The sequence below is a fragment of the Oncorhynchus mykiss genome, chromosome 4 (assembly GCF_057628025.1).
Source record: "Oncorhynchus mykiss isolate SJ-2025 chromosome 4, ASM5762802v1, whole genome shotgun sequence".
NCBI classification, from domain to species: Eukaryota; Metazoa; Chordata; class Actinopteri; order Salmoniformes; family Salmonidae; genus Oncorhynchus; species Oncorhynchus mykiss.
Genome location: NC_143025.1, coordinates 66,306,655 through 66,333,339, shown reverse-complemented (window position 1 = coordinate 66,333,339; position 26,685 = coordinate 66,306,655). Strand labels below are relative to the sequence as shown.

At 46.1% G+C, this 26,685-nt stretch overlaps 1 protein-coding gene across 2 annotated transcripts in view; it reads right to left on the bottom strand.

Moving 5' to 3' along the window:
- Positions 1-26,685, bottom strand: part of LOC110522207 (mannosyl-oligosaccharide 1,2-alpha-mannosidase IA) — a 167,652-nt gene that overhangs the window by 6,506 nt on the left and 134,461 nt on the right. For both annotated transcript variants that reach the window (XM_021600408.3, XM_036975779.2), the window contains exons 6-11: positions 19,737-19,860; positions 19,325-19,418; positions 10,784-10,899; positions 8,681-8,900; positions 7,792-7,964; positions 4,784-4,899 (exon numbers count right to left, since the gene is read on the bottom strand). In XM_021600408.3, coding sequence (XP_021456083.2) covers positions 4,784-4,899; positions 7,792-7,964; positions 8,681-8,900; positions 10,784-10,899; positions 19,325-19,418; positions 19,737-19,860 — 843 coding nt within the window. The remainder of the gene's footprint in view (positions 1-4,783; positions 4,900-7,791; positions 7,965-8,680; positions 8,901-10,783; positions 10,900-19,324; positions 19,419-19,736; positions 19,861-26,685) is intronic.

Sequence of the window (26,685 nt, the reverse complement as noted above, 5' to 3'; positions counted from 1 at the left end):
TATTTTGGTTAGGCCAGGGTGTGAATAGGGTGGGAATTCTAGTTTCTTTATTTATGTTTTCTATTTCTTTGTTTTTTGCCGAGTGTGGTTCCCAATCAGAGGCAGCTGTTTATCGTTGTCTCTGATTGGGGATCACATATATCATTCCCTTTGGTGTTTGTGTGATCTTGTTTTTTGTTAGCTCTGTGAAGCCTGCAGAACGTGACGTTCGTTATTATTTTCTTGTGTTTGTTTGGTGTTCTGAGTAATTAAAGAATCATGAACACTTACCACGCTGCACCTTAGTCTCCTTCCGACGACAAACGTTACAACAACTCCCTACTACATCGCATAGTTCAGGCTGGATCTGATTGATCTCTAGAGAAACTGTGCAATTTGCGTATTGAGCTCACAGGAAAAAAAAAAAACTTGAATTCAAATAATTAACTGACATCAGTCATCAGTTGTTTAAAAAAAGAACAAAAATAATAAAAACAAAAATTAAGTACTTCAGTCACTAATGACACACTGCTGGTCAACAGTCAAATTCCCCTCGCACCAGCCCTCAGTGTTCTCAGAACCCAAAGCCTAATATTTCACTACACTAGGAATATGTAGTAAGACACAACTAACTCATTAAGTCATAGCAGCACAGCATCCTTCTTTATTTTTATTTTGTTGTTGTTGTATTTTACCCCCTTTTTCGCCCCAATTTCGATCTTGTCTCATCGCTACAACTCCCCAACGGGCTTGGGAGGTGAAGGTCGAGTCATGCGTCCTCCAATACATGACCCGCAAAACCGCGCTTCTTAACACCCGCCCGCTTAACCCGGAAGCCGGCCGCACCAATATGTTGGAGGAAACACAGTTCACCTTACGACCGGATGTCAGCCTGCAGGCGCCCGGCCCGCCACAAGGAGTCGCTAGTGTGACAAGCCAAGTAAAGCAAACAGCCAGACATACAGCTTTACATTTAGTCATTACTGCTAATTTGACCTCACGCAAAGGCAGGAGAACCCTGGCCAGGAGGCTGAGAGAGAGATGGAGAGAGGGAGAATAACGATGTAGAGAAGGAGGAGAGTGATGGAGAGAAGGAGGAGAGCGATGGAGAGAAGGAGGAGAGCGATGGAGAGAAGGAGGAGAGCGATGGAGAAAAGGAGGAGAGCGATGGAGAGAGGGAGGAAAGCGATGGAGAGAGGGAGGAAAGCAATGGAGAGAGGGAGGAAAGCGATGGAGAGAGGGAGGAAAGCGATGGAGAGAGGTAGGAAAGCGATGGAGAGAGGTAGGAAAGCGATGGAGAGAGGGAGGAAAGCGATGGAGAGAGGGAGGAAAGCGATGGAGAGAGGGAGGAAAGCGATGGAGAGAGGGAGGAAAGCGATGGAGAGAGGGAGGAAAGCGATGGAGAGATGGAGGAAAGCGATGGAGAGATGGAGGAAAGCGATGGAGAGATGGAGGAAAGCGATGGAGAGAGGGAGGAGAGAAAGGGGATTCAGGAAGAAAGAGGGCAAGACAGAAAGAGGTAAAGAGAGGGAGAAAGTAGGAAGAAAGGGAGAGCCAGAGCCTAAAAGATGGATTTTGCAAGCATTAGTAAACGAGTCATTTGGGGAGTCCTGGCATTTGGAGAGACCCTATTCGCAAAATTGCAGCACTTTCCAACACCATTAAATGAAATGCTAGAGAAGTTTAACAGCTCTATTAGGTGGCAGGACTCACACAGCATTTCATATAAGCATCAGTCAGAGGCAGATTAGCCCAGGTGTTTGGGGGTTTGGGCAAAAAAAGGAAAAATAACACCAAAATCAAAGTTCCACAGAGTTGTTTACTGCACAGAAGGAGGGAAACGGGCACGTATTTGTTACTGTTGCTGCTGTGGTTGTTAACTGTTACAGCAAGACGTCCTCACTTACCTCTCTTGGATCCTTTCTCTCCCAACCTTGAACCTGTATTTTTTTCCTGTCTCCCCCAGGTCTCTACCGCTTTCCAGCTTTCTCGCTCTTCATCTTCCTACCTCTTTCCATTTCCTTCTCTCCCTCTCTCCTGCGTGCAGCTTGGTGTTATCTGTCAGTCATGGTGACGTGGCTGTCCTTACAGCCCCTAGCCCCAGAGCAGAGCAGTGTGGGGACACAGAGCAGGGACAAAGAGCCTGTGACCTCTTTATAAGGTCACACCAGAGTGCTTTGACAAGGCTCCCACAAGAGGAGAGCAAAACAACACCACTGATACGCCATAGAAACCATAGGGGGGGGGGTGAAATCTCTCTCAGACCAGGATTAGACTGGACAATAGACAGAGAGACCCATCTATACGCCGGTAAGATATATGTTACAATGAGCCTATCTCACTGGACCCACATTATATGGTCTGTCTAACCCAGGCATTGCGCTATTATCAATAGTGAACGAGAGAGAGAGATTTTCAGAGAGCGAGAGAGGGTATAAGGGCTCAGTAAAAGCAGTCTGCCTCCTCTTATCGGTCTCTGTGTGCGACTGCTGCTATCAATCTTGGAGAAGACTGCTGAGGTCCCTGTAGTACACTGCACACTGTGCTAGCAGAAGCCTGCCTGTCTGAGCCGGCCGTGACAAGACAATACACACAGGACGTCAGTTGTTTCTCCTCAGAGGCCAGCAGGCACAGCACAGAGGTGAAGTGAGTGCTCAATGGGGGAAAGACATTCTACTTCTGCTCTGTCTTGAAGTGTTCAAACAAACTGAATGTCAGGAAGCTGTCAGAGAACACAAAACACAGAGACGTGTCTGTTTTTTAGGGTGTGATGAAATACTAGAGCAGGTTTTTGGTGTCATGAAACAAAATGTAGGTGTGACTCTCTTTCCTAGGAAAACCTTGCCTGGATATAGACAATGTTCCTCTATATGGCCTTATAATCTCGGTTAACCCAGAACTAAAGTCTCACGTAAATAATCAGCTGCTCGATCAAGTTTTGGATCCATACGTGTTAAAGGGCAACTCCACCACTTTTTCAACCAAATTTGAATTATCTCCAGCACAATACTAGTGTCAACATATGTGAAAACGGTGCACTTAAGTTTTGTTGAAAAATATATCAAGTTAAAAAAAAGTTAGAAATGCCTCCTAGAACAAGTGAACTTTCAGGTGCCTTAATAACAAACTTGTATGTCATTTGTAAATACGAATATAATTGTTCAATTACGAGCCTAGTTGGTTTAGCCACGGACAAAGACTGGGACCTTCCCGCTAGCCATGATTGGCTGAGATAATGGGTGGGCTGGACATGCCTAGAAATGAGTTTGGATTGGTCTGCCATGTAGCACACTTCTATAACATGAGCTACTCAATATGTTTAGGTAATCTTTTTTTAAACAGAGCTTTTTAACAATATCACGAAGAACTGCAAAAGTGTTGCTAATGCTCTACACTTTCTGGAGGACCGAGTTTTGAAATAAGTGGAATGCCCGGTTGAAGCAGAGTATGATAGCTAAGGAGATGGAGAAAATTCTAGCGTTTGATTGCAAATATGCGGAGGGAGTCAAAAAGAGAACACACAGAAGGCTGTTGTATAAAACACCTGTCTCCGGATTTCATCTTCAAACTAAGGGAAACAATGGCATCTGTGACAGAGGGAGAAGCTACATTTCACATATTATACGTTTCAAATTTTGTCAGAAAGTTGTTTTCATTGCAAGTTAAAGTGTACTGTTAGCTAGCTAGCTAACGTTAGCTGGCTGGCTCGCTAGCCAAAGTTGCGTGTTTGATTTGTGTAGTAATATTATTCGAATCTCAGAGCCATTAGCATTACTAGTTATAGCCCAATATTATCGAACTAGCTAACATTGAACCTAGTTGGTTAGCTTTAGCTACAGATTCATGCAGGGTAGTAACGTTATGTAAACCAGCCTTTAGTCTTGAAATCTTTGGTTGTTAAGTACACTATTGTATTCACTCTGTTTAGCACATTGCCTCACATGTGAATCCTTAAAGAGATGGGTGGGGCTAAGGCTTAAGAGGGTGTGAACAATGCTTAATGGGTGTAGACAAAGAAAAGCTCTCCAGTAGTTCAAGGGCCATTTTCTCAAAAGTGGGGTTACAAGTTTATCAACTTTCAAAGCAGAATTACTTTCCCTTAGTTCCTCAACTGTTGTGTATGATATACAATTTTCTAGCTCTATCTACTTTAAAAAAAAAAGTATCTACTTTTATCCAATGTAAAAAACACAATTAAAAATGTTAATATATAAGACCGAATCGAGCTGGTCGGTGAAATATGTAGACACTGGTTTGGTGTTGGAGATGAATATGAGGTTGAAAAGTGGAAATATTGCCCATTAAGAGAGGAGATGAAGAGATGCTAAAACGAGGTGCGGAACTAGAATGAGGAGTTCTAACCTCTTAGCAAGTTACCCTCCCCTTCAAAAAAACGAAAGATGCGAACACCTGCGAAATCATGATTTGTCCAAATTGTCAAACACCTGAACAACTGCTTCTCTTTATCCACTGCATCCCATTTTGTCCCAACAGATTCCACGGTACCAGTTATGTTTAGGTAGATCTGTCCAGGAGAGAATAATGGCCTTATAGGGAGGACAATTACTTCTAAACGTATGTGTCCATTATATTGTCAAACAAATCCAATACTATAATTATTCAAGGAACGGTTCTGGGGGGAGGACGTACAAGGATGCAAAAAAAAAAACAGATTGATTTTCTGACAAGATCGATTTTTATTCCTCTCTAATGGCAAGGCCAAAATGTCAATGCTATGTCTCCAGATGGCTCTTAGCAGAGTAAGTTGACAGTGTGTGTGTGTGTGTGTGTGTTAGCGCCTTACTTGAGTGTCTCTGCCAGGTAGAAGCTCTGCTGGACGTCGTCATGGTTGGGGCTGGAGGAGTAGACGTCTCTCACTCCACTGTAGCCTCCCTCCACACGACAGTGCTTCTCCAGAGCCTGAGAGACAGAAGGAAAGAGAGAGAGAGAAAAAGAGAGAGAACAGAAAATAGAGAGGGAGAAAAATGAGAGAATGGAGGGTGAAAAAGTGTTGAGTTGACTCTGTTTCTTATGGCAGGGTGTTGTAGTGTTATGCACGGTGGTGTTAGCTTGTTGTTGAACCAGCATATTTCCCTTCAGTGTGGCTGCTCTGCCTGCAGGTGGGGGGGAAGAGGAGAGGAGGCTGCATTAGGCAATATGACTCAGGGAGAAAATGGAGCTGAGGAGGATGGAGCTGGGGCTGCAGTGTTTACACATCCACCCTGGCTGAATGAGGGCTGAGGGCAGGAGGAGGAGTTATCTGCAGACAGGCAGAGAGGCAGGCAGGCAGGCAGGCTCCAGATCATATTTATGGCTAACACAAGGCCCATCAGAGGTAATCTCATGTCATTAGTGGATACAACAGCATGGCTCTGGGATCTGAGCAATCAGCATTCAACATTACCACTGTTCTGATCTGTTGCCGCATAGCAATGAGAGAGAGAGAGGAGTGTATGGAGGAAGGAAGAGTCTCAAAGGTTTTAAAGACTACTGTACTCAGAACTAGCGATGCGTAGACCTGAATGAGTCTACACATCAATGAACAGGGGTCTGTTCCCTTTTCACTTTTTGGGCTCCCGAGTGGGGCAGCGGTCTAAGGCACTGCACCTCAGTGCTAGAGGCGTCACTACAGACCCTGGTTTGATTCCAGGCTGTATCACAACCGGCCGTGATTGGGAGTCCCATAGGGTGGCGCACAATTGGCCCAGCGTCATCCGGGATAGGGTAGGCCGTTATTGTAAAAACAAATTTGTTCTTAACCTTTTTGGGATAGGGGGCAGCATTTTCACTTCTGGAAGAATAGCGTGCCCAGAGTGAACTGCCTCCTACTCTGTCCCAGATGCTAATATATGCATATTATTATTAGTATTGGATAGAAAACACTGACGTTTCTAAAACTGTTTGAATGATGTCTGTGAGTATAACAGAACTCATATGGCAGGCGAAAACCTGAGAAAAATCCAACCAGGAAGTGGGAAATCTGAGGTTTGTAGTTTTTCAACTCAGCCCCCATTGAAGATACAGGGTGATATTCATTATGTTTCACTTCCCAAGGCTTCCACTAGATGTCAACAGTATTTAGAACCTGTTTTGAGGATTCTACTCTAAAGGAGGGGCTCATTGAGTGAGTGGTCTGGCAGAGTGCCACAGCCTCGGTCTGGCGCGCTCACTTGAAAGGTAGCTACATTCCACTTCATTTGTACAGACAAAGGAATTGTCCGGTTGGAACATTAATGAAGTTTTATGTTAAAAACATCCTAAAGATTGATGCCATACTTAGGTTGGCATGTTTCTACGGGCTGTAATGGAACTTTTTGAACTTTTTGTCCGACGTTCGGCGTGACCTGAACGCGCTTTTGGATTTGTTTACCAAACGCCCTAACAAAAGAAGATATTTGGACATAACTGATGGACATTATTGAACAAATCAAACATTTATGGTGGAACTGGGATTCCTGGGAGTGCATTCTGATGAAGATCAAAGGTAAGTGAATATTTAAAATGCTATTTTTGAGTAATGTTGACTACCCAATATATCTATGTATCTATCTATGTATCTTTATGGCTGCTTTGTTTTCTAAAGGCTGTACTCAGATTATTGCATGGTTTGCTTTCTCCGTAAAGTAAAAAAAAAAAATCTGACACAGCGGTTGCATTAAGGAGAAGTTTATCTAAAGTTCCATGTATAATAGTCATATCTTGAGGGCCTCCCGGGTGGCGCAGTGGTCTAGGGCACTGCATCGCAGTGCTCACTGTGCCACCAGAGACTCTGGGTTCGCGCCAAGGCTCTGTCGCAGCCGGCCGCGACCAGGAGGTCCATGGTGTGACGCACAATTGGCCTAGCGTCGTCCGGGTTAGGGAGGGTTTGGCCGTAAGGGATATCCTTGTCTCATCGCGCACCAGTGACTCCTGTGGTGGGCTGGCCTCAGTGCGCTAACCAGGTCGCCAGGTGCACGGTGTTTCCTCTGACACATTGGTGCGGCTGGCTTCCGGGTTGGATGCGTGCTGTGTTAAGAAGCAGTGCGGCTTGGTTGGGTTGTGTTTCGGAGGACGCATGGCTTTCGACCTTCGTCTCTCCCGAGCCCGTACGGGAGTTGGAGCAATGAGACAAGATAGTAACTACTAACAATTGGATACCACGAAATTGGGGAGAAAAGGGGGTAAAAATAAAATTTAAAAAATAATAATAATAGTATATTGGTACCTCTTTATCAATGTTTAGAGTATTTCTGTAAATTGATGTGGCTCTCTCTAGAACGTAACGCGCCAATGTAAACTCAGATTTTTTTATATAAATATGAACTTTATCAAACAATACATGTATTGTGTAACATGTGATGTGTGATGTGTGATGAAGATCAAAGGTTAGTGATTCATTTTCTCTATTTCTGCTTTTTGTGACTCCTCTCTTTGGGTGGAAAAAATGGCTGTGTTTTTCTGTGGCTTGGTGGTGACCTAACATAATCGTTTGTGGTGCTGTAAATCCTTTTTGAAATCAGACACTGTGGCTGGATTAACAAGAATTGCATCTATAAAATGGTGTAAAATACTTGTATGCTTGAGGAATTTTAATTATGAGATTTTTGTTGTGTTGAATTTGGCGCCCTGCACTTTCACTGGCTGTTGCGGGGGTCCTAGACAGGTTAACTGACTTGTCTAGTTAAATAAAGGTCAAATTAAAAATGTTAAATTCACTGTCAAAGTTCTAAGAGGAAGAGTCTCTTCTCAGTGGAGGCTAGGAGGGGACACGATGAAAACAAACATGACAGATAGGACTGTGGTGGGATAATTCTGAAGGATGATAGTTCTCACCTGCACAGCCTCCCAGCCCCACTCTCTGTACTTGGGGTCGTGGGTGAACCTCCACATGTACATGTAGGTCTCGATGACCTCAGGCCTCAGGATGAAGTACTTCTCGTTCTGCCGTGTGGCGATGGCCTCCACGCCACCGTCAAACCTGAACCCCTCTGGGCCCAACTTCAGGGCTGGAAGAGGGGGAAGCAAGGAAGACAACAACATGGTGAAAAACTCCAACCAGATCTAGGAGAAGGTGATGAGCAAAACAAAAATATATAAAAAAATAAACTGAAGATTTTAACCTGGCTGGCACTACGCTCTACTTACCCAGCAGCCCCTCTGGCCTCAGAGAGAAAACAGGCTCAACGCTCATTAATCTTTCATTTCACACTGGCTTGCTCTAAAGAGGGGTGTGTGGGGTGTGTGTGTGTGTGAGAGAAAGAGTGAGTGTGAGCTGTGGTTGAGTCCTACACCTCCTTTTGTCTGGGCTTCAGAACTAATATCACCTCACCTGGGAGGAAGAGTTTCTTAGCCTACCCCTGCTGTAGAGGGAGAGGAAGAGTTTCTTAGCCTACCCCTGCTGTAGAGGGAGAGGAAGAGTTTCTTAGCCTACCCCTGCTGTAGAGGGAGAGGAAGAGTTTCTTAGCCTACCCCTGCTGTAGAGGGAGAGGAAGAGTTTCTTAGCCTACCCCTGCTGTAGAGGGAGAGGAAGAGTTTCTTAGCCTACCCCTGCTGTAGAGGGAGAGGAAGAGTTTCTTAGCCTACCCCTGCTGTAGAGGGAGAGGAAGAGTTTCTTAGCCTACCCCTGCTGTAGAGGGAGAGGAAGAGTTTCTTAGCCTACCCCTGCTGTAGAGGGAGACAGGGACACTGGTGTGCCCCAGATGAGGGGGTCAGTCAGACTCACTGGTGCGGGCGTAGGACTCGTGGCAGGTGCGGGCGATCTCTGCGGCCTGCTCCATCTGGTGACCCGTCTTGTCCTCGGGAGCTCCGTCGGCCCCCAGGGCGATCATGCCCCCGGCGAAGCACGTCAGGTGACCCATCTTGTGCTCCAGCAGGCCGCCCTTCCACTCGGCGATGTACGTCAGTCCACCGCTGGACTTCCTCATCAGACTGGTCTCGATGGCCTGGAGGACAATGACAAGAACGGCATACAGGTGAGCTGTCTATCCAACCCCAGTCCCAGACCGGGGCCCTTCCCACTACAAATGGAGTGGAACATGAATAAATACCACCCAAACAGCATTGTTAACCTTGATAAAACAGATGTTGTTTGAAAACCAGGGGTCCCAGCTGGTGGCCAGTATTATGTATTTGCTTGTGTGGCGTGGACACAGAACGCTGCTCCTATTTGTCCCTGGCTTTTACTGTAGACGGGAGGGGCCACTTTATCCCGAGACATTCTGGAATGGCGGGCTGCGTTTCATCCACGGCGAGACACGACACCAGGAGGATCACAAATGATTCAAAACGACGGCCTGTATCTCCCGCTAGCCACACAGCAGGTGTCCAATACAGTAAGATCACAACTGACAGACAACACACGGTTATTACACGGCCATTACCGATGAGAGAAATCCTGCCTTTTAACACATGGAATAAATATGTGCAGCGAGTCGACGGCAGCTTCAAACGCTATACTATCTCAGGTGCATCCTCTGATGCGCCTCGTTGTTCAGCGCTTCATTTGGCACATTTATTTTCATATTCATTGAGTTTGCTTTTCTCCTGCCGAGGGAAAACCCAAGAAAATGTAATATTGCAAATCTCCCGAAAGCAATTACGTTTTTAAAAGATAATTCAGATCTGTGCTTTTGTAGTGTGTGACCCATCACGTAAATGGGGCCGTCTATATGCGGGTGGGCATTGCCTGGCGTGTTCCGCCACAGAAAATCAGCCGATTAATATTCTCCTAAACTGGTTATTTCATTTCCTTTGGTCTCTTTAAAAGGCAGCCTATATCCTGTTTAGCAACAGCCCAGCCTTTTCCTGCTGAGAAGAAATAAAAAAATCTCAGGCCATTTCCTTCAATCTCAGCCTCCGACTACTAGTGCTTCGAGAACACACAGACCTGGACAGAGGCAGGCAGCGGCACATCTTGTTCAGCACTGGCTGCTTCGTTTCTCATGGGGGGGATAGAGAGCATATAGGCTGGGCCGGCGCTGAGGCGAGGATGCCAAGGAGCCATTAATAAGTGAACAGAGTCTGTTCCTAACCAGCTGCCTTTCAGGCTGTCTGACCCAAATGGAGGATGGCTTGGCGTGGCAATAGGGACCCTCTCGCTGTGGGTGACCTGCTTGTGGTGTCTCGCCCAGGTGGATGGCAGACAAGCGGGTTGGTAGGTAGGCAGTTGTGGTGGGGAAACAAGGCTGGCTGGGAGTGGAATGGAGGGAGGGTAATATCCTGGAGCAGTCTGGGTCCTTGTGGACCTCCGTACAGAGAACAACATTATTATCTCCAACAGGACAGGAGGCTTGGCTCTAATGAAACAGAGAATTTGGCTAGCAGCATTCAGAGCACATCTCACCAGACAGAGCTCTGAGACTGGTTGACCCCCATCCACTGAAAGCTTCCTCCAACCCCACTTACTCACTCCTCCAGCTTCTGTGGAGTGCGGTTAGTACTTCACAATCAGAGATAACCCCTGCCTGGCGTAGCACGTCTTGCTTTCACATAGCAACCCACACAACTGGTACTGATTTCCGACTCGGACTGTTCAGTCATTTAAGAACTCCAACTGTTGTTATCGCGTTGACAAAAGAAGCTTTCAATGGAGGTCAAAAGAGCCTTATGAAAAGGTTTAGTCAGCGCTTCGGAATGCACGGGTACTGTAGCCATTAAATCTCAGTAGGAGAGAAGAAAGGATGAGGAGAGGAGACGAGAGTAGGAGAAGAGGAGCAGAGGGGAGTGGGGTGGGGAGGATGGGATGGGAGTGGGGGAGAGGAGAGGAAAGGACGGGAGAGAAGAGAGGAGAGGTGTGTAGGCTAGGTAAGGTGTCTTGAGGGTTTACCTGCAGAGCGTCATAGTAGAGCTTCTTGCCCTCCTCGTCCGTCTTGTCTGACATCAGCCAAGCCTTGAGCAGGTACTCATAGAAGCTGTCTCCCAGGCCACCCACTGACACGTGATCTACAGGACAGAGACAACACGAAAGATTTGAGCGTCATGCTGGAGCCAGGCTTAATTTACCTATCTCATCTTGCCAGCAGCAGCCCTCCCTCCTCAGTGGCCTGCCTCACCTCAGGATGATGAATGGCGCAATGATGGCGGCCATCTCAGCACCCGAGGCTGTTTACACAGGAAGATGGCCCCTTAATACCTGCTCAGCCTCCGAACCTCAGTGACAAAGGGACGTGTCTGGCATAGGCCTGGCCAAGGGGACGGGGACACCTTTTCAAACAGAGCCCAACAAAGCTACAGGAGTAATGGGATTAGTCTCCTTTGATGGCTGATGTATGGAAGATGTCTGCAAGGGGGAGATTGGCATTCTGATGAGTTTATCAGGTCCCCCCCGGCACGTCCCCGGTCACTGTGTGAGTACCGACTGAGCTGTGCAGGGAGACACAGCGATACCACAGCCGGGTATAAAAGAGAGACAGTCCCTGTGACAGTCAGTGAGGTGTAGGGCTGTGCCGGGTGATGTGCTCTCCTGTCCACTTCACTCTCTGTGAGGAATGAGTCTCCAGGGTCTGGGAGAGAGCCTCAGTCAAGCCAAGCCGCTGTTCATCATAGTGATTGTCATGCCCCCTCATACATATGTATATGTCATTAACAGCCAAAGCCTTGTTTGGGGGATATAGATTAGACGTCAGCAGTAATAAAAGGGACAGAGCTCCAGGAAGAGTTTGTAGTGAAGTGTGGCCTTGCCCTCATAAGGACTGTATTTCCTTGCTGACTGGGGTCAATGCCACAGAGGTTAACAGCAGGTCAGAGAGGGAACACAAGGTCAAGGATCTGATCATGGCTCTGATTGACAAGGGACAGGGACAAATTAAACTGCCTGCGAACTCAGGACTCAGACATCACACTGTCTTGCAGCCCTGCAGTCTGATTGGACTGGAGATCTGGCATGGCAAGACAAGCAATGACATGGCAAGACAAGCAATGACATGGCAAGACAAGCAATGACATGGCAAGGCAAGCAGGCTACAAAATTCTATGTTAGATGTATTTTTATACTAGACCTAATAGGCTTTCCGTGGAGAGAAGCAGGTTTGGTCTTGCTAATTGCTGAATGCCTACAGCGTAGAAAATGCACACCGGGGAAAGTTGTGGCTAGAGAGTGCATCACTGGCCAGTGATAACATTGTTGCACTGATGTATTGAATTATTGCACAGGATAGACAGTGATGTGCACAGTGAAAAAGAGCCAAAAGAATTGACATCCATTAGAAAAATGGAAATAACTTACAAACCACTTGAGCAACAAGACAAGCAATGACATGGCAAGGCAAGCAATGACATGGCAAGACAAGCAATGACATGGCAAGACAAGCAATGCCATGGCAAGACAAGCAATGCCATGGCAAGGCAAGCAATGCCATGGCAAGGCAAGCAATGACATGGCAAGGCAAGCAATGACATGGCAAGGCAAGCAATGACATGGCAAGGCAAGCAATGACATGGCAAGGCAAGCAATGACATGGCAAGGCAAGCAATGACATGGCAAGGCAAGCAATGACATGGCAAGACAAGCAATGACATGGCAAGACAGGCAAGACAAGCAATGACATGGCAAGACAAGCAATGACATGGCAAGGCAAGCAATGACATGGCAAGGCAAGCAATGACATGGCAAGACAAGCAATGCCATGGCAAGGCAAGCAATGACATGGCAAGGCAAGCAATGACATGGCAAGACAAGCAATGACATGGCAAGGCAAGCAATGACATGGCAAGGCAAGCAATGACATGGCAAGGCAAGCAATGACATGGCAAGGCAAGCAATGACATGGCAAGACAAGCAATGACATGGCAAGACAAGCAATGACATGGCAAGACAAGCAATGACATGGCAAGAGAGGCAAGACAAGCAATGACATGGCAAGACAAGCAATGACATGGCAAGGCAAGCAATGACATGGCAAGGCAAGCAATGACATGGCAAGACAAGCAATGACATGGCAAGACAAGCAATGACATGGCAAGACAAGCAATGACATGGCAAGACAAGCAATGACATGGCAAGACAAGCAATGACATGGCAAGACAAGCAATGACATGGCAAGACAAGCAATGACATGGAAAGACAAGCAATGACATGGCAAGACAAGACAAGCAATGACATGGCAAGGCAAGACAAGCAATGACATGGCAAGACAAGACAAGCAATGACATGGCAAGACAAGACAAGCAATGACATGGCAAGACAAGACAAGCAATGACATGGCAAGGCAAGACAAGCAATGACATGGCAAGACAAGCAATGACATGGCAAGGCAAGACAAGCAATGACATGGCAAGACAAGACAAGCAATGACATGGCAAGACAAGACAAGCAATGACATGGCAAGACAAGCAATGACATGGCAAGACAAGCAATGACATGGCAAGGCAAGCAATGACATGGCAAGGCAAGACAAGCAATGACATGGCATGGCAAGACAAGCAATGGCATGGCAAGACAAGCAATGGCATGGCAAGACAAGCAATGACATGGCAAGACAAGCAATGACATGGCAAGACAAGACAAGCAATGACATGGCAAGACAAGACAAGCAATGACATGGCATGGCAAGACAAGCAATGGCATGGCAAGACAAGCAATGGCATGGCAAGACAAGCAATGACATGGCAAGACAAGCAATGACATGGCAAGACAAGACAAGCAATGACATGGCAAGACAAGCAATGACATGGCAAGACAAGCAATGACATGGCAAGACAAGCAATGACATGGCAAGACAAGCAATGACATGGCAAGACAAGCAATGACATGGCAAGACAAGCAATGACATGGCAAGACAAGACAAGCAATGACATGGCAAGGCAAGACAAGCAATGACATGGCAAGACAAGACAAGCAATGACATGGCAAGACAAGACAAGCAATGACATGGCAAGACAAGACAAGCAATGACATGGCAAGGCAAGACAAGCAATGACATGGCAAGACAAGCAATGACATGGCAAGGCAAGACAAGCAATGACATGGCAAGACAAGACAAGCAATGACATGGCAAGACAAGACAAGCAATGACATGGCAAGACAAGCAATGACATGGCAAGACAAGCAATGACATGGCAAGGCAAGCAATGACATGGCAAGGCAAGACAAGCAATGACATGGCATGGCAAGACAAGCAATGGCATGGCAAGACAAGCAATGGCATGGCAAGACAAGCAATGACATGGCAAGACAAGCAATGACATGGCAAGACAAGACAAGCAATGACATGGCAAGACAAGACAAGCAATGACATGGCAAGGCAAGCAATGACATGGCAAGGCAAGCAATGACATGGCAAGACAAGCAATGACATGGCAAGACAAGCAATGACATGGCAAGACAAGACAAGCAATGACATGACAAGACAAGACAAGCAATGACATGGCAAGACAAGCAATGACATGGCAAGACAAGCAATGACATGGCAAGGCAAGACAAGCAATGACATGGCAAGACAAGACAAGCAATGACATGACATGACAAGACAAGCAATGACATGGCAAGACAAGACAAGCAATGACATGGCAAGACAAGCAATGACATGGCAAGGCAAGACAAGCAATGACATGGCAAGGCAAGACAAGCAATGACATGGCAAGGCAAGACAAGCAATGACATGGCAAGGCAAGACAAGCAATGACATGGCAAGGCAAGACAAGCAATGACATGGCAAGGCAAGACAAGCAATGACATGGCAAGGCAAGACAAGCAATGACATGGCAAGGCAAGACAAGCAATGACATGGCAAGACAAGACAAGCAATGACATGGCAAGACAAGACAAGCAATGGCAAGACAAGCAATGACATGGCAAGGCAAGCAATGACATGGCAAGGCAAGCAATGACATGGCAAGACAAGCAATGACATGGCATGACAAGACAAGCAATGACATGACAAGACAAGCAATGACATGACATGACAAGACAAGACAAGCAATGACATGGCAAGACAAGCAATGATAAGACAAGACAAGCAATGACATTGCAAGACAAGCAATGATATGGCAAGACAAGCAATGACATGGCAAGGCAAGACAAGCAATGACATGGCATGGCAAGACAAGCAATGGCATGGCAAGACAAGCAATGGCATGGCAAGACAAGCAATGACATGGCAAGACAAGCAATGACATGGCAAGACAAGCAATGACATGGCAAGGCAAGACAAGCAATGACATGGCAAGGCAAGACAAGCAATGACATGGCAAGGCAAGACAAGCAATGACATGGCAAGACAAGCAATGACATGGCAAGGCAAGACAAGCAATGACATGGCATGGCAAGACAAGCAATGGCATGGCAAGACAAGCAATGGCATGGCAAGACAAGCAATGACATGGCAAGACAAGCAATGACATGGCAAGACAAGCAATGACATGGCAAGACAAGCAATGACATGGCAAGGCAAGACAAGCAATGACATGGCAAGACAAGACAAGCAATGACATGGCAAGACAAGACAAGCAATGACAAGACAAGACAAGCAATGACATGGCAAGGCAAGACAAGCAATGACATGGCAAGGCAAGACAAGCAATGACATGGCAAGGCAAGACAAGCAATGACATGGCAAGGCAAGACAAGCAATGACATGGCAAGACAAGACAAGCAATGACATGGCAAGACAAGACAAGCAATGACATGGCAAGACAAGACAAGCAATGACATGGCAAGACAAGACAAGCAATGACATGGCAAGACAAGACAAGCAATGACATGGCAAGACAAGACAAGCAATGACATGGCAAGACAAGACAAGCAATGACATGGCAAGACAAGACAAGCAATGACATGGCAAGACAAGACAAGCAATGACATGGCAAGACAAGACAAGCAATGACATGGCAAGACAAGACAAGCAATGACATGGCAAGACAAGACAACCAATGACATGGCAAGACAAGACAAGCAATGACATGGCAAGACAAGACAAGCAATGACATGGCAAGACAAGACAAGCAATGACATGGCAAGGCAAGCAATGACATGGCAAGACAAGCAATGACATGGCAAGACAAGACAAGCAATGACATGGCAAGACAAGAGAAGCAATGACATGGCAAGGCAAGCAATGACATGGCAAGGCAAGACAAGCAATGACATGGCAAGGCAAGCAATGACATGGCAAGACAAGCAATGACATGGCAAGACAAGCAATGACATGGCAAGGCAAGCAATGACATGGCAAGACAAGCAATGACATGGCAAGGCAAGCAATGACATGGCAAGACAAGCAATGACATGGCAAGACAAGCAATGACATGGCAAGGCAAGCAATGACATGGCAAGACAAGACAAGCAATGACATGGCAAGACAAGACAAGCAATGACATGGCAAGACAAGACAAGCAATGACATGGCAAGACAAGACAAGCAATGACATGGCAAGACAAGCAATGACATGGCAAGACAAGCAATGACATGGCAAGACAAGACAAGCAATGACATGGCAAGACAAGCAATGACAAGACAAGACAAGCAATGACAAGACAAGACAAGCAATGACAAGACAAGACAAGCAATGACATGGCAAGACAAGACAATAGCAGGCTAAACAGTGTTTATTGTTGAATATCTACATTTCATTAAAATGCCAGTTAATATATTATAATTGTCATTAAACTACATGTAGTCTACACTGAAGTGTTATTTGCAGTTGTCACTATGACGATGAACACACCCTGAAGCACTGAATGGTCTGTGTTACCACTTTATGAATAGGCCTACAGCGTCACAGTAGGATGCTTTGATCGACAGGTGTAGGATACTGATTGACAGGTGTAGGATCCTGATTGACAGGTGTAGGATCCTGATTGACAGGTGTAGGATACTGATTGACAGGTGTAGGATACTGATTGACAGGTGTAGGATCCTGCGGAACGATACACTTTCCTCTAGTGTGGATGTTCACCAACGCAGTTCGTTATAGTCCTTGGTGTGGACGGCCCTTAACTGTTACATTGGTAAAGGCCTCCTTTTTGCGGTAACATGAATATGGTATGAATACAGCAGGCGATTTCAACCACTGATTTGATAGAATTTTAAACTGCAACATTTATAGCCTACTAATAAGGGATTTAATATTCCCTGCTATTTGGTTTTAATTACCATTTTGTAGGGGAGGTTAACGTGTTTTTTCCCCCAAACGCTCAGGGAAGTCCAGGTAAAATATTACCTCCATGTGCCCCCTTAATATACTGTAAATAACGTTCACTCCCTAAGGGTGGGATGTCCTCATGACTGTAAGCCATGTTATTGGTGTGATAGGATGACAGTCATGTCTGCGGTCTATGCCATTGGTTTGATGCGATGTCCGTCATGTCTGTGGGCCATGTCATAGGCAGCTCCACACATACAAGAAGATGTGACTGCCAGATACGTGGCTCTAAGGGACACTGTACTGATGGTTTGTATTGAAACATCAACTACAACAGCATCACCAGAGCTTTGATAGGCCGTCTGTACCTTGACAGAGAAACACTGAGAATGGAAAGACCTTTTCTATGACATCCCCCTCAGGTCTACTCTACCAGTAAATACAGATCACAAGTGACCTTTATGTAAAATATCCTCAGGTGGCAAATGGTTCTGGTGCGAACCTGGAAAAAAAAAAAAAATCGCTTTACATTTTTGTCACAGCCAACATTAGCATTCCTATACTTCAGGCTATTTGTCAATGGAGTTGTTTTTCTTCTACTTGGAAATTCTTCTTCCAGCTAACACTGACCATGTAGACCACAAACACTTTTAGAGGTGCCTTTAGCAATGTTTGTCTTGGAACCTTCTCTGTGTTCTCTAAGGCTTGGTTTGGCATTACTGGTGTAGTACAGCTACTTTCCCCTAGTCAGTCAGCAATTCACAGAGCCACTCTCTCCCTCACCTGGCTGGCTCCCATCAGAATAGCTACTTGTAATGATAATTATAATAATACTACTACACGGGACTTAAGAAGTGCTTTTTCAAAGACCCAATGATGTAGAGTCATCCAGAGAGACACAGGACTCTGACAGCACCCCCACCTCACTACACCCTGGCCTGGGTCACTACATCACTCTGCTGGGTGACCTGATGTCAACACCACCTATGCTCCACTAAATTATGGAGCTGTAAACTGTACGAAAAAAAAAACCCTGTGGGATGGATCAAGTTGTCAGAGAGAATGAGAAACAAGCCGGGCGGCTGCCCTCCCCTTCCATTGATCCCCTCCACCCAGTTTGACCCAGGGGCTGGATGCACAGCGGTCAGTCATTAGCGCTGAACCCTCTCTGACCCCCCTGACCAGGACTACAGCAGAGACAAATACACAGACAGTTAGTATGGGTATTCATCCGTCGTGACATTTCAGCGAGGGCGTAGAGGGGCCATTCAATTACAGAGGGTCACACACACACACACACACACGGAGGGGGGAGGTATTGCACAGAATAGCAAAACAAACAAAACAGCTAAGATATGCATTCAAATTAATGTGTGTGATAGAGATTGCAGTGGGTCCATCAGGATGCTACAGCCAGCAGCATATGGCTGAGCTAGGGACTGGTCTGGTCTGATCTGGTCTGTGCATCTCATTAACCTTTTGTGTGGCTCAGAGACAAACACAATAATTTGAGAAGGGATCCACACAAGCTGCTGTCTGCTGGGCACAGGGCTGTCTGAGCACGGACACACTGCAGGGTTACTGCATCCCACCACCGCCTCTCCCCAGCCACCTCACTGTGCCGTAGATTACTGACCAGGCAATTCTTGGGTCTGAAGCTTGTTTTGTCAAGAGGTGGCCTGGCTGGAGCTGGGTAATGTCAAAGCAGAAGTTGCTCCATACAAGGGATGGGGGTACTGAACTGTTGGGGTGCCTTGAGTCAAAGAAGCAGGAAGGTTTGAGTAGTATTGTGTGGAGGTATCACAACCGAACTATAGCGAGAGAGGACTAATTAACTTTACTGGCAGTATTCACCATGTTTAAGTACTGTCATTAGCCACAGATACTTATTTCTCCCTGATGTCCCTCACCCCCTGGGCAGCATTAAGTTACATAATCTTCTAATGCACAGCCCACTCAATCAGAAGTGCTCACATTGAACTGAAGTGGCTCTCCCAGCTGTAAATACCTTGATAATTACAGGCTGCGGAACATCGATTGACAGCCACTGGTGAACCTCTAATGGAAAGGGAAAGGGGTGAGATGGAAGAGAGGGATGAGAGAGGTGAAAAGAGAGAAGGCTGGGCAAGATGGAAGATAGGAGAGATGGATAAACAGTGTTGCAGAGGGAGGTGGAAGGGATTAGATGGGAGAGAGGGATGAGATGAAAGAGGGGAGAAAATGGTGAGAGGGGAGATAGAAATGAGACAGAAGAGGGGTGAGATGAGAGAGGGATGAGGGGGACTTACGTTGTCCCCACTGTCCGCTGTTAGGGTTCAAATAGTTGGGGTACAGTCCCTGGGGCTTATCCAGTCGATTCAGAACCTTCCGGATGTTCATGACCTAGGAGGAGGAGGAGGAAAAGAGTTTCTACTTTCTCCCTGCAAATACCTCATGGCCGCCTAATCTTCCAGCAGCACGGCACAGTAATGCACTTTAAATGGCCTTACTGCAGGAACGGCAGTTAAGGGAGGCATAAGAGAGAGAGAGGCCGGTGGCTCGGAGCGGAAAGAAGGCATTTTACCTGCAGAACAGGCGTTAACATGAATAGTAATCAAGGTCACAGCTATGAATAACCCCATCATCAGGCTGGCTGAGTGCTCAGTTACACTTGGTGTTAATGCACTGGAATGGAATGTGCTGTGGCTCCCAAGCTCTCACCTTCTCTGCGAAGGCTGGGTTCCCTGACAGCTTGGAGAGGTGCATGAACTCCAGGTGCAGGGTGCCGTACTCCGCCAGGATGCTGCTGCCTCCAGACGCCCACGGCCAGTTCCTCCCGATGCCACTGCAGCGACAACAAGACAACGCAGCTAATTAAGTCAGCTTCTCCAAATACTGTTACTGCATAGAACACCAAACACAGTTCTACCAAACCTCAGGTCCACCAAACATCACTGCACAGGAAGAGAACATAAAACACTTACCTCAGTCAAAACATTTACCTCAGTCAAAACCCCACCACACAAACATTCCCTAGAGAGCTCACGCCTCCATAAACCTGCCAACTTATGTCAACCCTACACACGTCAGTGGGGTCAAAACCTTCCTCCTGTCTTAGGAATGTGACTTTAGATGTAGTACTCATCTGTTTTAACATCACACCAAATTAACTTAAAAGATGTATCTGGGCTGCCTGATAGTTTTTAAACAGCAGGCCCGGGTCAGAGCTGCCCTTCTAAATTCTTTCTGTTACCCTGCTTCCTGTGTGATATCGCTTCCTGAGTCACCCTGATGGGCCAGTGTGTGTATTAGGAGTAACCATATTTCAGCCTGCTAATGGTGTGTAATCATTGACTCCCCAAATAATAACTAGTGTCACTTTTGTTATTCTAGCTTTTGTGTGAGAGACCGAACACTGGGAGATTTCTGTCATTATCACTGCATGAATCAGTTCTGGCTAGTACAGCAGGCTGGAGGGACCAAAGGGTAAGAGCCAAAAACATATCCCTGTGTGGGCGAGCGAGCGTGCGTGTGTGCGTGCGTGCTATGTAAAACATATTCTACCCAGACTCCCAAATTGAACTGGCATCCCTTTGACTTCATTAGAAAAGCAAACTTGTTTATAAACATTAGTGTAACTAATTTGACCTTTCTCCGTGCCAAGAATTGGGTTGAAGCGGTTTTCCAGGTCCGTATTTCAAAAAAAGGGCTGACAAAGCCCAACAACCTATAGCACGGAATTCATTAGAGAAACAGGCAGGCAATGCAGAGGTCTCCAGTCGATGACATCGTGTATTCATAAGGTCTTAGTGTTGCCACCAATGTCATCATTCCTATTGCTGAAATTATCTTCCACTATCACTAATTATCCAGGGCCTGCCACAATGCTAGGCTCATGCATGCAGGCAACGCATGAACGTGCACACACAAATACACAGGGCCTTGGAACGTGACCCTACATCCATCAGCTCCCGTGGCCTGGGCCATAGGGAGGGGAAGAGAGGGAGAGGGAGAAGCAGCCAGGAACACACTGCTCAACCTTTTTAAAGCTGGGTGTGTATTGTAATAACCCCCGTCCTCAACCACACGCTGTGCCAAAACAATTTGTTTTTCATTACACAGCTGATTAAATCATGTTACACAAATTCTGGAAAGAAAATCACACAAAATGTCTGGGAGGAAAGAAAAGGGAGAGAAAGCGTCTGTTCCTGGGTCAGAAAACCTAATTGGTGTTTATGATTGTTAGTGCCCAGATCCATTACCAGAAACTTAATCAGATTGCCACAGCCTGGAATGGAGAGGATATATGCACGTGTGTGACAGTGAGTTGTGTGACGGTGTGTGTGGGTTATTTGTCAAGAGTGTGTGAGCTGAGGAGAATCAGATGACATCAGTATCAGCGGTGTACCTGCTGCAGCCAGCCATGAGGTTAAGATAGGTGGATGCAGACAGACCTGTCATCTCTCCTTCTTCTCCATAATGGTCCATTACAACACAGTACAGTGAGATCTTGGCTGCATTGCGGCCCAGCACTGCCATGTCCTCTCTCTCCAGACTATAAAGGCGTCAGCATGCTTCAGTTCGGCTGGCGCCGAGCGAACTCGGCTAGCGAACCGAACGAGTGTTCTCGCATACGCCATTAAAAAAACTTTGAAAAAGTGTCAATAGTACTTTGTCCATTTCGAGACTCCGTAGCCAATATAAACTTCCTCAAAAATGTCATTCATTTTGATGTTTTTGTGGAAGAAATCAGTCGCGCAACTTTACATCTAACTAAGATGTTACGTGCAGTATTTCTCCATAAAAATAATGTGCATGAAAACAAGTTCTCGTTGAATGACAACAGTGCATTCGCAAAGTATTCAGACCCCTTGACCTTTTCCACATTTTGTTACATTACAGCCTTATTCTAAAACGGATTAAATAGTTAGTTTTCCTCATCAGTCTACACACGCTACCCCACAATGGCAAAGCAAAAACTGTTTTTATAAATGTTTACAAATATATTAAAGATATAAAACAGAAATACCACATATAGATAAGTATTCAGACCCATTCACTCCGTACTTTGTTGAAGCACCTTTGGTAGCGATTACAGCCTGGAGTCTTCTTGGGTATGATGCTACAAGCTTCCCATTCTTCTCTGCAGATCCTCTTAAGCTCTGTCAGGTTGGATGGGGAGCGTCGCTGCACAGCTATTTTCATGTCTCTTGTTCGAAGCCACTCCTGCGTTGTCTTGGCTGTGTGCTTAGGGTCGTTGTCCTGTTGGAAGGTGAACCTTCGCCCCAGTCTGAGGAGCTCAGGAGCAGGTTTTCATCAAGGATCTCTCTGTACTTTGGTCCGTTCATTATTACCCTCGATCCTGACTAGTCTCCCATGTGCCTTTTACTGAGGAGTGGCTTCAGTCTGGCCACTCTACCATAAAGACCTTATTGGTGGAGTACTGCAGAGATGGTTCTCACATCTCCACAGAGGAACTCTGGAGCTCAGTCAGTGACCATCGGGTTCTTGGTCACCTCCCTGACCAAGGCCCTTCTCCCCCAATTGCTCAGTTTGGCCGGGCGGCCAGCTCTAAGAAGTCTTGGTGGTTCCAAACTTTTTCCGTTTAAGAATGATGGAGGCCACTCTGTTCTTGGGGACCTTCAATAATGCGTAATTTTTTGGGTACCCTTCCCCAGATCTGTGCATTCACACAATCCAATCCCGGCGTTCTAGGGAAAATTCTTTCAACCTAATTGGCTTGGTCCACTGTGGGACTTTATATAGACAGGTGTGTGCCTTTCCAAATCATGTCCAATCAATTTAATTTACCACAGGTAGACTCCAATTCAAGTTGTAGAAACATCAAGGATGATCAATGGAAACAGGATGCACCGGAGCTGAATTTCGAGTCTCACAGTAAAGGGTTTGAATACTTATTTACTTTACTTAAATAAATTTGCAAAAATGTTTAAAAAAAAAGTTTTCGCTTTGTCATGGGGTATTGTGTGTAGAAAAACATTTATTTAATACATTTTAGAATAAGACTAACGTAACATGTTGAAAAAGTGAAGGAGGGGCTCCCAGGTGGCGCAGTGGTCGAGGGCACTGCATCGCAGCGCTAGCTGTGCCACCAGAGACTCTGGGTTCACGCCCAGGCTCTGTCGCAGCCAGCCGTGACTGGGAGGTCCATCGGGCGACGCACAATTGGCCTAGCGTTGTACGGGGTAGGGAGAGCTTGGGCGGTAGGGATATCCTTGTCTCATCGCGCACCAGCGACTCCCGTGGCGGGACGGACGCAGTGCACGCTAACCAAGGTCGCCAGGTGCACCTCCGACACATTGGTGAGGCTGGCTTCCGGGTTGGATACGCGCTGTGTTAAGAAGCAGTGCGGCTTGGTTGGGTTGTGTTTTGGAGGACGCATGACTTCCAACCTTGGTCTCCCCCGAGCCCGTACGGGAGTTGTAGCGATGAGACAAGATAGCAACTACTAATACTACGAAATTGGGGAGAAAAGGGGGGTAAAATTCAACATAAAAAAAGTGAAGGAATGCACTTGCGAAAGTATTCGGCCCCCTTGAACTTTGCGACCTTTTGCCACATTTCAGGCTTCAAACATAAAGATATAAAACTGTATTTTTTTGTGAAGAATCAACAACAACAACAACAACACAATCATGAAGTGGAACGACATTTATTGGATATTTCAATATTTCTTTTTTAACAAATCAAAAACTGAAAAATTGGGCGTGCAAAATTATTCAGCCCCTTTACTTTCAGTGCAGCAAACTCTCTCCAGAAGTTCAGTGAGGATCTCTGAATGATCCAATGTTGACCTAAATGACTAATGATGATAAATACAATCCACCTGTGTGTAATCAAGTCTCCGTATAAATGCACCTGCACTGTGATAGTCTCAGAGGTCCGTTAAAAGCGCAGAGAGCATCATGAAGAACAAGGAACACACCAGGCAGGTCCGAGATACTGTTGTGAAGAAGTTTAAAGCCGGATTTGGATACAAAAAGATTTCCCAAGCTTTAAACATCCCAAGGAGCACTGTGCAAGCGATAATATTGAAATGGAAGGAGTATCAGACCACTGCAAATCTACCAAGACCTGGCCGTCCCTCTAAACTTTCAGCTCATACAAGGAAAATACTGATCAGAGATGCAGCCAAGAGGCCCATGATCACTCTGGATGAACTGCAGAGATCTACAGCTGAGGTGGGGGACTCTGTCCATAGGACAACAATCAGTCGTATATTGCACAAATCTGGCCTTTATGGAAGAGTGGCAAGAAGAAAGACATTTCTTAAAGATATCCATAAAAAGTGTTGTTTAAAGTTTGCCACAAGCCACCTGGGAGACACACCAAACATGTGGAAGAAGGTGCTCTGGTCAGATGAAACCAAAATTGAACTTTTTGGCAACAATGCAAAACGTTACGTTTGGCGTAAAAGCAACACAGCTGAACACACCATCCCCACTGTCAAACATGATGGTGGCAGCATCATGGTTTGGGCCTGCTTTTCTTCAGCAGGGACAGGGAAGATGGTTAAAATTGATGGGAAGATGGATGGAGCCAAATACAGGACCATTCTGGAAGAAAACCTGATGGAGTCTGCAAAAGACCTGAGACTGGGACGGAGATTTGTCTTCCAACAAGACAATGATCCAAAACATAAAGCAACATCTACAATGGAATGGTTCAAAAATAAACATATCCAGGTGTTAGAATGGCCAAGTCAAAGTCCAGACCTGAATCCAATCGAGAATCTGTGGAAAGAACTGAAAACTGCTGTTCACAAATGCTCTCCATCCAACCTCACTGAGCTCGAGCTGTTTTGCAAGGAGGAATGGGAAAAAATGTCAGTCTCTCGATGTGCAAAACTGATAGACATACCCCAAGCGACTTACAGCTGTAATCGCAGCAAAAGGTGGCGCTACAAAGTATTAACTTAAGGGGGCTGAATAATTTTGCACGCCCAATTTTTCAGTTTTTGATTTGTTAAAAAAGTTTGAAATATCCAATAAATGTCGTTCCACTTCATGATTGTGTCCCACTTGTTGTTGATTCTTCACAAAAAAAGACAGTTTTATATCTTTATGTTTGAAGCCTGAAATGTGGCAAAAGGTCGCAAAGTTCAAGGGGGCCGAATACTTTCGCAGGGCACTGTATATTGGAGAATCCCTACTACTGACCAATCACCAATGATGGGGCATAAAAATTTGGTTCCAAAATTCAGTTCCGAAAGTGCTCCTGAACTGCAGAAAAAACCCTTACGGATGTCCAAAACAAACAAAAACTTAAAAATGTCATAACATATGCACTATCTCTTCGGAACTGCGTTGGCTGGGAAGCATGTGGATGCCTTAATAAGAGCTGCATTTAACCTGACCACTCGTCTGGACTGCACTCTGAGCGCCTGAAATGGATCCCCCCAACTCCCTCCCTCAGTTGGTCTCTCTTCTTCCTACCTCCCTTAGTTGCTCTCTTCCTCCCTCTATCTGTTGGCCTCTCTCCCTCCCTCTCTCTCTGTTGGCCTCTCTATCTATCTTTTGGCCTCCCTCCCTCCTGTGGTCTATGTGTCAAATCCCTTCCTAAGCCCTTGGATGAGATCTAAATCCCGAGGAAGAATAACAACAGGGAGCATAGAGGAGCCCAAAACAAGCACACGGCTAAGCCTAAAGGTACAGGGTCGAGGATGAGTGTGGTTCAAATGCTACATTTACATTACAGGGAGTGAACTCTACTACCTCTCTCTTTTTCTCTCTCTCCAACTATCCATATTCCTCTCCCTCCTTCCTCTCTGTTTAACTGTTGCCTCAGGTCTGGAATCTGTGTGCACTAGGTCCAGTTCAGTGGTTTCTACCCATTCCTTTTACGGGAAAGAAAGAGAGACGCAGGCTGGCACTAACAAATGTGCAGCTCTGTGTACATAACGAAGTGGCTGAAAGGACCTTGAGAGAACACAAACAGCCTTCTGGACAATGAACTAACAGTGTGATACACTCCACTTTACTCCAGTCAGGTGCCAATGCCTTTGTATGGGGGCAGCGGGCACACAGAAAGGATACTGAAGCTTTGGCTTACTGCTTCCTGTTGTTAGCTCTTAGTTCCAAACCTGATCTCTCCTCCATATCTCTTACTCGCTCCAGGCGAAATGGGAGCTATAGATCCGCAGTCAAGGGCTTAATTAAATTCCTTAAATCGCGCGAGTCTGCTATATCCTGCGGGGCTGAGGAGGCTGGGTGGGGTATGTGGGGATCATTGTAGCTCCAGGAGCTCGTCTGGTATTGCCCTGGAGTAGTGTCCTGGGAGAGCGGCTGGCTGCTGGAGAGCTACAGCACAGATGGAGGAGGGTCTGTCAGGACTAGACAGCTACTCCAGTGGCTCTTTCAGAGACTGCAGCAGCCCACACACACACACACACACACACACACACACACACACGGTTTTACCGTCCCAGTGGCTCGAGGCATTTTGTTCTGGGGATACTCAGTTAAGGTTAAGATTAAGGTTAATGTTGCTTCTCGTGTTGCAGAAGTATGAACGTGATCCTTTAAATGGAGATGTTTTCCAAAACAACCTTGTCTGCCAATCCAATTACAGGTAACGTATAATAGCTTACATACATCTGAGTCTGAACCTCTCCCTTTGTCCCAGTGGCACCAATCCTCTTACCATCAAC